Source organism: Rhinolophus hipposideros (assembly GCF_964194185.1).
Source record: "Rhinolophus hipposideros genome assembly, chromosome: 26".
Lineage (NCBI taxonomy): Eukaryota > Metazoa > Chordata > Mammalia > Chiroptera > Rhinolophidae > Rhinolophus > Rhinolophus hipposideros.
Genome location: NC_138072.1, coordinates 13,437,269 through 13,451,760, shown reverse-complemented (window position 1 = coordinate 13,451,760; position 14,492 = coordinate 13,437,269). Strand labels below are relative to the sequence as shown.

At 36.7% G+C, this 14,492-nt stretch overlaps 1 protein-coding gene across 1 annotated transcript in view; it reads right to left on the bottom strand.

Annotated features, from left to right (window-relative positions):
* Positions 1 to 14,492, bottom strand: part of DNAH14 (dynein axonemal heavy chain 14) — a gene marked incomplete at its 3' end in the record, with an annotated part of 220,288 nt that overhangs the window by 188,281 nt on the left and 17,515 nt on the right. Inside the window, exons 2-5 of the mRNA XM_081039181.1 lie at positions 8,320 to 8,469; positions 4,807 to 4,937; positions 2,028 to 2,180; positions 779 to 891 (exon numbers count right to left, since the gene is read on the bottom strand). Coding sequence (XP_080895307.1) covers positions 779 to 891; positions 2,028 to 2,180; positions 4,807 to 4,937; positions 8,320 to 8,469 — 547 coding nt within the window. The remainder of the gene's footprint in view (positions 1 to 778; positions 892 to 2,027; positions 2,181 to 4,806; positions 4,938 to 8,319; positions 8,470 to 14,492) is intronic.

Genomic DNA, 14,492 nt, shown 5'->3' with positions numbered 1-14,492 from the left:
TTTAAAATATAATTTCTCTTTTCCTAGTCCCCAGCAGATAGCAGCAGATCACAAGAAAAGAAAGACATTAGAGAGGAAACTAGACACAAACACTAAAATAACAACAGTCTGGGACTACTTTGTGAAGGATCAGTCTCAGGAATCCTGATGAGATGTGATATAACATAATGTAACATAATGGAATGGAATGGAAACTTAGAACTAGACACATTTTTACATGATAACCTTAATCAGCAAGCTGCCCCAAGCCCCCTAATTGTTTTATTTTCCTTTATAATATTTCATCTCCATCTGACATTTTGCATATATATGTGTGTTTTTTATTTTCTCTCACCCACTGTAATCTAAGTTCTTTGAGAGTAGGACAATTGTTTGGTCTGTACAACGGCATCTAGAATAATGCCTGGTTCGTACCAGACTCTCAATAAATATTCACTCAATGAATAAAGGAATGAAAAACATTCATGTCATTATAAATGAAATGATAAATGAAAAACTAATCCATTCATTATAAATAAATGAAAAAAATTCATGTCATTATAGTCAATTTAAGTTTGCTCGACTTTAAAGTATCTTTTTCTTGCAATATTTATCTAAAAAGATTAAACTTAAGAGTTGTAATAATTAAGCGGGTAAGCTTCCTTTGTTTACGGGCTGCCTCATTTCCTCTGTAATTCCCCACAAATACGGCATTAGTAGAACCTAGATGTCATCCAGCTAACTGCGATTTCAAAAGGATCATACCACAAATAATTGGTTTCAGTTTCATTCATCTCACCGAAAATTGTAAAATATCTTGAATTGCTGTAATAAATAGCAACATCTTCTTTCTAATAGCCACTCCAAAGTAGGTATGTATTCTATTTCTTCTTCACCATCTATTTTGGTAACCTGCGTACATAAAGCACAAAAATATGACTTTCTTTCTTTAAAAAAAAATGTGCTATTTTCAAAAATTAAGAAAGCTTGTATTTGGCTTGAAACTACTTGCCTTTTAAGCTTTTTCTATATCTGACCTCCAGCACCTCATCTACACCCAAACTTGATTTCCCTTCACACACTGCTTCTATTTTTGCCATTTTCTAATGCTATTTCTTGTACTCCAATAGACAGGAAAAGAGAAACTTCTTCACCCTGAGATATTTTTCACAAAATAGCCATTCATTGTTTGGGTCCCATAATTTTCACATTTTCTCAGAAAAGCAATATTTATGAACTTAATTTCAACTACAGGGATGTAGTAGCTCCAAAGGGGCTAATAATCCCATGACCCAGATACCTTATTTTCACATAGAAACCACAGTGCCTTCACCTAGGAATTTTCTCTCCCCCATCTGAATGTTACCATTTTCTTAAATTTCGTCCAGAAACAAAAGTATGCCTATATCAGCACATATGTGTTTATGTGCATATTTTTGGTTATATAGAAGTTGTTTCTTCCATTTGCAGTTGATACAGATATTAGCGATACTTCCATATCTGTACACACAGAGCTGCCTCATTCCGATGTGGTCCTGCTCACTGGTACTTACGAGTTTAGTTGGGAGGGCAGAGGAAGGCAGATGGACATGAAACAAATGATCAGGACAAGTAATTGTGTAATTATAATGTGGGAAGTATCAAAGTGCTATGCAGAAGTATAATAGGGGGATTTCTACATTGTCAATGAAGTTTCTGACAATCTGACAAGATACTCTTTGCTGTTAGTTATTACAATTCCTGTTATGTCAGCAAATGCCTGTTTTCTAGTTCTTTCTTTAAAAAATTACACTATTAGTAAGTATTCAAGAGGTTAAAAAAATACATAAAATTGAATCTTCATAGCTAAATCTCTACCAAAAAGGAAAATCATCACTATTAAATAACTTTCTCTTCTCCGAAGGAGGTTCTTAAACACATACTGTTCCGCAGATGACAGGCTTGTCAGAAACACACAAAGATAACTTTACCCAATTAAATTTTATATTGGGTAATATTTTTCCATTTCAGAATGATTCTGAAAACTAAAAACATCCACTCTTTATTACCTTTGAGACAAATGAAGCAGTAACAATCCAAAATTCTTTGCAATGTCTAGCTCTGTGGGCAGAGACTACCTGAAGATTATATGGATTATACAGGACTTTAGGATTTTTCCGAGGAAGGCAATATACAAATTCCCCATCATCTTTCAAACGTTCCTGAAGTTAAAAAAAAAAATTTTAATTAACTTGACCAAATTAAGTAGCAAAATGGCTGAACAAATCACTCAGTAAATTGAAGCAACATTAATATAGATTAAAAATAATATCATTGAGGAAAGCTAACATCAAATTGTGTCTAATCAAAATTCAGCAAGATCAGTCTTAGGATTTAATACATTCAGTCTTAAACATAATGTGATAAAACATTCATGAAAATTAATCTACATGCTTACTAATGCACGCTTAACCCGAAGAACTTTACAACATACCTTTTACATTATATGCTGCACTTCCAGTAATTTGTCTGCCAACACCAGAAACCTTTTGAGCATATTAAATTTATCATTTATTTTGATAATGATGTTGGTCTAGTATAATAACAGCTAATATTTAAGTAATAAATATTTAATAAGTATATGTAGAATCACAGAATATCTTAAATTTCATCTCTTAAATTTAAGAGATTAAAGTTAGACCTTTTTAATCTCATTAAACAGATGCAGAAATTAGTATTTTGAAAAGTTAGGTAATTTGAGAAAAGTCACAAAGTCAGGAAGTGGCAAAGTAGGGATTTAATACAAGTCTGACTGATTCTAACCCATGTCCTGCAATATACAATAATGTCTCCGTCTTCTCTACCTGGCATTATTGAGAAATCAGACATTCTACTAAGAAACATTTTAAGTGAAATTTTTTTTTAGTTTTGAAACTTTTAACTTTTATTGATGAAAACTCTATAAGAAAGTTTAGTGTTTTCTGGATATGTAAATTTTATTTTGGAAGAACATTATAATTTTATTATAGAATTCTATAATTTTATTATAGAAGAATAATTTTATTACAGAAGAATACTATAATTTTATTACAGTATTCTTTATTATAATTTATAGATGCCTTCAGAAGCTGTTGAAATGAGTAACTAGTTTCTAATCATTAATTTAAAATTTTGGATCCAGTTTTCCCTTTTCATAAAAAAAAAAATCTGTCTTCCTCAAAGACTTTATTGTTTCTTCTCAATTGTCTCAGCTATTTCACTTTCTTATTTTGACTTCTGATATATTGTGCACCTAGTAACCTTAAAAAAACAAGTTTAAAAATTGCAAATCAAATAAAATAAATAAGCACTGACTGACGTATAGTGCAGGAGCTTTGTTATAGTTATTGGCCAACTGAGGCAATTTTGTTCTAAATTGTTTCCAAAAAGCTGAGGTTACTAGAAACTTAATGCAGACAAACAATATTCTAAATGGGTCATACTCATATATATGACTAAATAATCCAACTACAGAAGCATAAGAATATGAGCAAACAATTATAGAATAATGTATTTTCAATTAAATTATTCTAATTAAAAAGTATTTTTCTTATTCTCAATTCTTTCTCCACAAATGAAACATACCTTATTAGAGAGTCCAAGGATACTAAGCTCACGTACGGCTCTAGTTCCTTTTAACTACCCTGCCCACTATCTGCCAGGCACCATGCCACAGGCATTTTCTCATTTAATTTTCACAGCTCTCTAAGTACTAGTATCTCCGTTTAAAGGTCAAAGAAACTAAAGCGCAGAGAGGTTAGGAACTTGCCCAAAACAACACAGTAAGCATATACATAGAGATTTAAAACTGGATGAATCTGATTCCATTATGCATGTACTTTGCCTTACTTTAATGCTGCCTCTGAACAATAACCGAAAGACCATTTATCCTCACAGTAACAGAGCAGGGACCAGCAAACTCTGGCCAGGATCAGGTGCCTCTTTTTGTACGAAGTTGACTGGAACAGAGCCACCCCCATTTGTCTATGTATTGTTAACTGCTGCTTTAGTACCTCAATGACAGAGGCGAGGGTCTATGACAGAGATCATACAGCCTGCAAAGCTTAAAATATTTACTATCTGGTCCCTTTCAGAAAAAGTTTGCTGATCACTAGTCTAGAACAGTTACTCTCAATTATGCACAGGAATCACTTTGAGAGCTTAAGAAAACACAGCTTGCCGGGCTCCAGCCCCAAGGTTTCTGATTCGGAAGGTCTGAGTGGAGATGGAAACATGTATTCTATTAAGTTCCAATGTGATGCCAATGTGCCTTGCATGGGAACTACACCTTGAGAAGCCCTGATCTAAAGGTAGGAAGAGATAGATGGTCCTGTTCAATCTTAGATCGCCTGCCATAAATGAGGTCACAGAAGGCAGACTGAGTTCTTATCATAGGTTGTACCCCTGGTCATGTGACCCTGGGCGAGTTAAAATTTCTCTGAGGACGCTAATGGTAAAGATAAAATGCAAAGGATAAGGAAATACAGAGATGATGAGATAGAAAGTAACAGGGAATAAGAGAATAACAGAATGTTACAGAAGTACTTTAGTATTTCTTTTCAAATCACAAAAATAATTGATAAACATGAACATAAGAGTAGGCAGATGTGTTATCTGTTCTCTGTTCTTTAAATAAGTGACATGAAATGACGTCAGACTTTCCGTATTTATAATGAAACAAGACTATAATTTGATATTAATACAACAACATCTGATTTTAATGTAATATCTGAAATGAATGAAATAAAGACTAAGACAGTTTCAAATACTAACTTTTATAGTATATAACTGAATAAAATGGAATAATACCTTTAGAACAATCTTCTGAACTGCAGTTTTGGAAGATCCATATTTCAGATTAGACTGTGGTAATATTGTTTGCCAACCAAACTTTTCTCTTAGCCTAATAATATGTCTTATCACATCATCATCCTCTGGTTCTGGTTTAAAACATTAAAATTAAAAAGATCCAGTAAATGTGAACATAGGCATCACTTAAAGATAATGTGTAACAATATTTCTACATAGAGAAAAAATTTAAATGTAACTGATACTTCAAGTTTATACAGACTATAATTAGAGGAGAAAATACAGCTTAAAATTCAATTTCAGATTAGGAAAGAGGGAATAATATTTTTCCATTTAAGAAAGATATCACTAAAGACCTAATTCCACAATTATACAGGTAGTTAGCAAGAGAAGATGGAAGAACAAAAACCATTTAGGCTTTTTTTAATAGACCTAAGCTGGTGGGGAGGCAATAGAATCAGAAAAGGGATGACTATATAAGATGGAAATATTCTTCCTAAGAATACTCATCCAATAGACACCTTTCAGGCCACATCTTTCTTGATCTCTTAGCAGCTAAGATTCTCTACTTGAAACGTTCTCTTTTGTTGGCTTTTGTTCACCAACCTCTACAGGTTGTACTCTTAGCCCTTAAACTTCCTGGGAGAAGCAGCATACCAAAAGCCATGATGGCAAAACCAACAATGCTATGAAGCTGCTCAAGATTTCTGGGCCTCCAGAAATCACAAACACTGGCTGATCAAACCACTTCTTTGCTAAGGATTAAATGAGACTTCAGCTGCTGTATAAAACAGCATCAGAACCTGGATGAGGTGTTGCATGACCCTAAGAGTAAGCTCGCCTTTAAATTGTGAGCCCTGGGCCCCTCATTTGTCTCACCCTCATCTGGGCCTTGTCAATTGCTTAAGCTTTAAAATAAGCTTTAAAATGTTGGCCAGGGCTGCAATCGTCTGATTGCCCAAGGCTTGACTGGGGAGGCAGGATCACTGTCACAATAGCTCACTCACACGGCTATTAGCAGGAGGCTTCAGTTTGTCACTACAAGGACCTCTCTCTATCCGGCCACCTAAGTCTCACAGGACAGCTGGCCTCCCCCAAAGAGTGAGCAGAAAGAGAAAGCAGGAGAAGAAGCCACTGTGGCTTTTGTGACTTAGTCTTACAAGTCACACACCATCACTTCCACCATATTCTATTTTGCAGGACTGAGGACTATTGCGTCCACTACATTATTTATCAGAATTGAGTCACTAAGTCCAGCCCTCACTTAAAGGGAGAGGAATAGGGCCCCACTTTTGGAAGAAAGGAGTGTTACAGAATATGTGGACAAAATGTTTCACTACCACAATGGATAACTATATAGAAAAAATATAAAACCACAAATGGAAGAGAGTCACCAATTTCAAGAGTTGTTAGCTAATGGTAACTGAGACACGAGAACAAGGAAAGGAAAAGGTGGGGAGCGGCTTTAGCTATCTGCACCATTCTATTTTGTATTTGTTTTATATTGCTGTATAACAAATTACCACAAACTAGGTGTAAGACGATACAAATGTATTATCTCCCAATTTCCATGGCTCAGGAGTCCAGCTAACTTTAGCTGGGTCCTCTGCTCAGGGTCTCACCGGGCTGAAATCAAGATGCTGGCTGCTATGCCCGCATCTGGAGGCTTTGCTAGGAAAGCACTGCCTCCAAGCTCCCCGGGGTTGGTGGCAGAATTCGTGTAAGACTGCAGTCCCCCTGCTGGCCAGACCCTGCTTACAGCTCCTGAAGTCTACCTTCAGAGCCTTGCCATGTGCCCTCTCCACACCATGGCAGTTTGTCCCTTCAAAGGCAGCAGGATGGCATCTGCTACTGTTTCTGAATGCCTTTTAAAGGCTCATCTGATTAGGTCAGGTGTGTCTAGGATAATCTCCTTTGATTAACTGAAAGCCAACTGATGAGGAGCTTTAATTAATTACATCTCAAAAATGTGATATAAAATGACATAATCAGAGGAGTGATATTCGCTCATATTCACAGTTCTGGCTGCGTTCAAGGGGAGAGATTCTACAAGGTGTATACAACAGAGGATGTTTCAGAATTCTGCCTACTACAACTTTTTTTTTAAAAAAAAAGGATAAAATGTTAACATGTGTTACATCCACACAGTGAGTAAATGGATATGTTAAATTATTCGACCTTTTATATTTGAAATTTTTCATAATTTTTAAAAATCCTAAGTACTCAGGATTTACCAGTCTATGTTTTTATGGGTTTACAGAAGCTAAATGAGGAGCAAATTAAAGAAATATAATTGTTAAAGGATCAGATTGTTTTTCTTTATCCGGCAGCCATTAAGCCTAAATTGTTGCTCTTTCTTACACTGACACCAGTTTCAAAACACTACAGACAATGTGACAAGACACTAAGAATTCTTAATGCACTGCCCCAGTGACTGCATTTGCTGCCATGAGATTAACTGTACTAGTTTTCTAATTACGTTACAAAGTTAGTGGTTTACAACAACACACATTTCTGTGGGTCAGGTGTACGGACAGGGCTTAACTGGGCACTCTTCGAGGGTCTCAAAGGCTGCAATCGAGGTGTTGGTGGGGGTTGGATTCGCATCTGGAAGCTCAACTAAGAAAGGATCTGCTTCCAGGTTGTCGGCACAATTCATTTCCTTGTGGCTGTAGGAGTCCTAACAGCTTTTTTCTTCAAAGCCAGCAGAGAGAGGCTCTAGAATGAGTCTACTACCAAGATAGTCTTCTATAATGTAATATAATCACAGGAGTGACAGCTCATCACCTGTGCCACATTCTATTGGTTAGAACCAGTCACAGGTCCCGCCCACACCCAGGGGAGGGGATTAGACAAAGGTGTGAAACCATCACACCCACACAGGTTTTGTGCTCTCCGAGGCATTTAGAATTTTGAAGATCTTCTCCTCAAAAAAATGAAGCCTGAGGAAGTAAGTGGCCCTGAAGTTTAAGCTTCAATGGCTTTGTGATAAATCTGTCTTTGCCCAGGGTATTTCAGGGGAAAACAGAAAAGCTTCGTTTTTCCTACAAAACTTAAAACAAGAATTTAAAGTATAAAGTATAGGTATAGAAAAAAGTACAAACTGGAAAATGTTAGTGGAGGAAAATCTGTTTAAATAAATTATTTGGGGATTTAAACTCTATGTCAAAGACGTCACATTATTAAATATAACAATACCCATAAAGTTTCACTAAAAGAATAAAACAAAACTATACATTTTTATCTTATTTCTAGTTCAACAGCCATAACTTTCAGAGATTGTCCTTAATTAAGAAGACAGTCACTGAGCAGTCTCTGTACATTTTTAAATCTATTGAAATTTAAGTTTTCAAAAAGATTTTTAAAATTTAACAATTATTGAAGCAACCAAACACAAAATGCAGCAAGACTGTTTCTTCTAAAATAAGTGCCAAACGTAAGCACCCAAAACCACAGAATAATTTGGGCAAGTGTAATGTCTTCTAAACCAGCTGGGCCAGTAACACCACATACCTGTACTATCATACTGCACTAGACGTTTTTTCCTAGCTTTTAGACAAGCGTGAGTTTGGTCCTTTTTTTCCTTTGATTTTTCTCTCTTCTTCTGGGGAACTGGTTCTGGAGCAAGTACCTCTTGTGGAGTTCTATTTTCTTGAAGGTAGTCTGAAAATCAAACCGTTATTAACTGGATAACCAGCATGAGCTGTAGGTAAGGTCATGGTAATTCCACACCATATGGCTGATCATTAGAGTATTTACACAGGCTCTGAGTCAAACCACCTTAGTTCCAAGCTCAATGACAGGCTTTACCACTCAGTTCTCTGATTTACTTTGTAAATTACCTGACTGCCTTACTTTACTCAGCTTTCAAATGAGGATTGTTACAGTAAGAACCTCATAGGGTATTACAAAGATTCAATTAATACATTTAAAGCACATAGTAAGTGCTCAGTTAGGTAAATGTTACTGATTTTATTGTTACAATAAATCTTTAAAATATGAATCCTAATGTGAAATAAATACATAACAAAACCCTTTTTATTAACTTTAATTTGGTAACTGAGCCCAGAAAATGTTTAGATATAAGTGCAGAAAGTAACATAGGGCCTATTTCTCATATTTTTTCTATGACTTACCTTATAGGTAGATTTAACAAGAAGAATGGGGGAAATTATTGAAAATAAGGTTTTTTTAAGAGCAAATAAATTTTATTTTTTCTCCTCAATGATTTCACAAATATTTACATAGTGCAAGGCACTGAGCTACAATCAAGTAGGTGATAAGACACAATAATTACAACCAAAACAAAACGAGTACAAATGAAACAGCCAATATGAAGAGAGGAAAGGAGGGGAAGGGAGGTAGGGGGAGGGAAAAAAGGAGGGGGAGGCGGGAAGGGGGGGGAGAGAGAGAGAGAGAGAGAGAGAGAGAGAGAGAGAGAGGGAGAGGGAGAGGGAGAGGGAGAGGGAGAGGGAGAGGGAGTGGGAGAGAGAGAGAGAGAGAGAGAGAGAGAGAGAGAGAGAGAGAGAGAGAGAGAGAAGGGCTGTTCAGGAGATCAGTGAGAAAATGTGGGCTTCAGAGAAAGCTTTCTGAGGTAATTGTGAAAACCTTCCTTTATCTTTAACATCCATCCCAAGAGATTTCCCACCTCCTTGCCTTAACTGAAACCTAGTTATTTATTTCCTAGAGATATCACTAACATTCAATCCTCTCAAGTAGTGGTTATTTATACCTCAAGACTGGAATGCGGGCTTGTTTTCTTCCTTACTCCCCACTTGCTACTTCCAAATCATTACAGTTTGCCCTCTTTAAAAAAAAAAAGAAATCCTACTCTGCCTTTTTGTCACAACATGCTCTTCCAACACTTTGCTGACACCCACCAACTGCCTGGTCACTCAATCTGGACCCCTGGCCCCAAGGAGGGCCTACTCCCGCCATATTAGATCCGCCACCATTCCGGGAGGCTAAGTGTTCATGAATTAAGACCTGCCTGATACTACGCCCCTCTCCCCCACTGTGCAGACACCTTCCCATCTCGTCCACTTCCACCAACCGCTCCGAGATTCCACCCTAGAGCTTTGTCACTGTTGGGCTCTATCCTTCTGGCTTCCTTAATATTCCCAACATCACCATGTATTGACCTCATCAGCACCTCCAGTTCACTGCCCCATTACTTTCTGATAATCCATCACCCTTCTATTTTTGTTCCCGTCTTTCTGTTAATCCAGCTGAGATGGTATTGTCTTTCAACAACACTCTCACCAATATCCCAACCTCTTCCTTCCTTTTGGTCTCGTCTATATGGCAAAACACCAGCCGTGGATGAATCCAACTCTTACGTCTCTGTGCCTACATCCTACAGCCCAGGGCTGTTACAGGAAGGCCCACAAATGGGTGGGCTGATAACCTCCAAAATCCATTTTAATTAACCACAAATGGACACTGAACACAAACCTGAAATCCTACTGTCTACCTGCTTAACCTGCTCTTCTGGATTTTTTAATGGCTATTTCAGATTTTGTACACACTCCTTAAATCTCCAAGCCTTTACCCTCCCATCTCTCTACTTCAACTGATCCCATTCCCTACTTTCCAAGGAAAATAAAAGGCATCAGATGGGAATTCCTTCAACCTGCCATGCCAAATAAGCCAACCAACACGCATCTGCACCCATCCTTCCCTTCTGCCCTACTGACTAATGAAGGTCTGTTTCTCCTTCCATCCGAAACTAATCTCGTCCTCATTAGACCCCAACCCCTCACGCCTACACGGTTAACCGCTCCTTTTTTCTACTGCATATCCAAACAGCTCCCACCTTAAATAAAATCTGTTCCTAGACCATATCTCCTTCTCGTTAGCAGTCTGTAGCTTGTCTTTCTTCATAGTCAAACTTCTCATAAGAGTTCCAAATGATCATTACTCTATTTCTTCATCTACTATCCACTTCTCAGGTTTCAGAACTCCACGAAAACAGCGCCCAAGTGACCATATTCTACCCAAGTCAGTAAATCCAATGGACGTTTCCTGTCCTCATTTTACTTGAAGCATTAGTGTTCTTTGATACTTTTAGACTATTCCTTCCTTTGTTATTGAAATTGACAAATAACAATATATCAGTTTCAAGTAGCCAACAAAATAATTTGGTATTTGTATATATTGCAAAATGATCACAGTAAGTCAGTTACAATCCCTCATCACACAGTTACAAATTTTTTCTTGTGATGAGAACTTTTAAGATTTATATTCTTAGCAGTTTTCAATTTACAGCACAGGATTAACAATAGTCACCATACTGTATATTCTGTCCCCATGATTTATTTAGTTTGTAACTGGAAGTTTGTACTTTTGACCACATTCACCCATTTTGCCTAACCCTACCCCCACCTCCAGCCTCTGACAACCACCACTCTGTTCTCTGTACCTATGAGTTCGGGGTATTGTTTTTTTCACATATAAGTATTTGTCATGCGGTATTTGTCTTTCTCTGTCTGACTTATTTCACTGAGCATAATGCCCTCTAAGTGCATCCATGTGACAAAGGGCAAAATATCCCTTTTACATGACTGAGTAACATTCCACTGTGACGTGTGTGTGCGTGTATCAGAATTGTATTATTCCTTCACCATGATGGACACACAGGTTGTTTCCATGTCTTATAAATGATGTTGCAGTGAACATGGGGTAGAATGTATCTTTTCATTTCCTTTGGATAAATATCAAGAAGTGGAATGGCTGGATCATACGGCAAAAAGGAAGACGAGATAGAAGATAACAGATGGATCCCAAGGTCCTGAGGTAGCCCGGGTAGCCGAGGCGGAGCTCCAGAACTGAGGTGTGGGATTAACCTCAGAGGAGAGGAGGCAGTTACTCCCTGAGCCACATACGTGCTGCAGGTGAGCCCGGGGAGCTGGACGTTAGGTGTTTCCATTTAATGACCTCTATTTTTCATTTTCATTTTTATTTTCATAAAGTAGGATGCACAGTCAAGTAAGAGAGGCTAAAAGAGAAAGTGGGACAGTTTAAACAGAGGTTGTGAGTAACGGGAGGGAAAAGCTAAAAGGAGACAGAAAAGGAGACCAGGCAGCACTGAGGGCCCCACTGCCACTGGAGACCCGGAATTAAGAAAAAGAAGCAGTTGACGTGATTGTGTAAGTTTTCTGCACAAAGGCTTAGCACCGCATGGGTTACAGCAGAGAAAAGTGACAATTACATTGCTTAGAGTCGAAGTTTTGCCAATCCAGGTGCAGGGGAAAGAAATGGGAAGATGGAGTTAGAGGTCCCAGTAACAGACCGGCTGATCCAGGAAGATGACGAGACTGGAGAGCCAAGAGTAACCTTGGTAACAGTGAGGATATAAGAGCTGGATAAAAAGAGAAGTTGTGGTTGAAGAACTACATATTGAAAATGGTAGGATTTGGGATAGGGAGAAGGAAGACTGAAAACATGGAGGTATGTGGAAGTGTCACCATGTGGTAGACATGAGCACCAAAGGAAGTCGCAACATAGCCAGGGGCCCTGGGGACCTAGAGACCACGGGCCACCCTTAGGGTCTTCAACCTCGGGATAAAAAATGAGATGATACGTATGAGGGAGTGATGTGAATAGGAAATTGCTATAGAAATGTCAGCTATTCTTGGTGGTGGCTACTGTTGTTCTTTTTAATATTATGATCAGTATTTACATTATGTTCCCTTTAAAAGGCAAGGTATGTATTTGAAAATACTGCCAATTGCTATAACTAATGAAATTAGTAAAGTACCAAACCTCGCATTTTGAAAGAATGTGTTTTCTTAATTTAATGCTATGAAAACGTCTTTCCATTTCCATAAAAGAAAATATAAACAATAAACAACATGCCTGGATAGTAACCACCCTGATAAATTTCTTCTGTTTCCTCTGACTTTGAGGGTGCAGAAAATGTACTAAATGTTTTATATTTCAACGTTTCCTTTTCTGCTGTTTCAGCTGGCTGATTCTCTGATGGTGTAACATATTCGTAAATTTGCTCTTCAGATTTTAAAATTCTAGCATGACAAAGAAAATAAGATACTACGGTTAACATTCTCCATAGTTTAAAGTTTAAATCTTTATTCTGCACTTTACAATATAACATCTATCCTTTTAAGCAACATTTGATGGGCACTTTGATAAGCAGACCTGAGTCATCAAGTGTCGATTTAAATGCTAAACAGATCTAAGTGTATCTGAGATTTTAAAGCTGGAAAGGACTTACGAATGAATGTTCATCTAATTTTAAGATGAAGAAAAGTTACTCAAGTAAGTCAGTGGCAGAATAAGGTCAGAATACAATTTTCTGAAATTCAATACTCATATATTACCTTCCTTTATAAAATAACAAAGGCAATCACCAACCCATATCAGGATTAAAACCAACATCTTTTCACAATACATTAGCCAGCTGGCTACTTTGTTAAGTGTTGGAAAAACCTTTTCATAAGAACAGAATCTAAAATCACTGGCTATAATGGATTTATGCCATGGACCACATTTTTACAAGGCAGAGGAAATTCAGGGTTCTGTAAATCCTCACATACACTTGTCAGTGGAAAAAAAAAATCCATTGGTATATTAAACAAAAACACTTAATCACATGAATAAGAAGGCAATATTTCAAAGAAAAATAAAGCACAACTTCTTTGAACTTATTTATAGATAGCTTTATTAGGTATTCTTAAATCCTTTTCCTTTGAGCATTTTGTGAGTTCCATTTGGTTTATAAACACCTTGAACAGTTTCTTCTTCAACAAAATCTCTATCCATATACTTTATTCTTTTTTTTTTGTACTGAAATGGTTACTGTTTTCTTATATTATTTAAGATTTCTTTTCACATTTCAAATAGTAATCTTTTGTGATTTTGCATGTTTTGAAAATATCTTCTGGTTTGGACTTATCTTTTTAATTTCTTGATAAACAGAAGTCCTTAACTTTAATATAATCTTATTTATCTATCTTTGTCTGTATGGTTTGTGTTGTTTATGTCTTCAGAAATGTTTCCTTACTCCAAGGTGATGACAAACTTCTTTTATACTTTTTCTTAATAGTTTTAAAGTTTTGCCTTTCACAAGTCTTGTAATTCATACATAAGTCCTTAAATCTTTGAGTTTGGGGTATGGTATGAGGGGCAGATCCGATTTCTTCCCCCTCCACACAAGGACATACAGCTGTCACAGAACCTTTTTTGGACACCTCCATCCTTTCCCTCACTGACTTGTAACACCAAGTCTATCATCACTCAAAATGTGTACAACAATCTATTCCTAGTCCTTTATTTATATGTGTCTATCTAATCTTGTTTCTATATCACACTGCTATAATTACTATAGTTTTGATAGCTGTAAGTTAAGACTTCCACATTTTCTTTCTTCCACACATTTCTTAAAGAGTGCTTATGTATTCTTGGCCCTTTGCTTTTCTACATGAATTCTGTTGCATTCTCAATTAAATTTTTTAGTTTTCTCTATAAAGGTCAAAGACATCAATTTAAAAATATTTTTTTCTACATACCTGATTTTCATTATTACAAATGGTAGTTATCACTTAATTACATATTTAATCTATTGCCGGACTGTAGAAATGTAATTTACTTGCATATACTGATTTTAATCTAGCAGTCTTGCTAATTTCACTTAATCATAAAACTTTGTAATTTTGTATTCTTTGTAA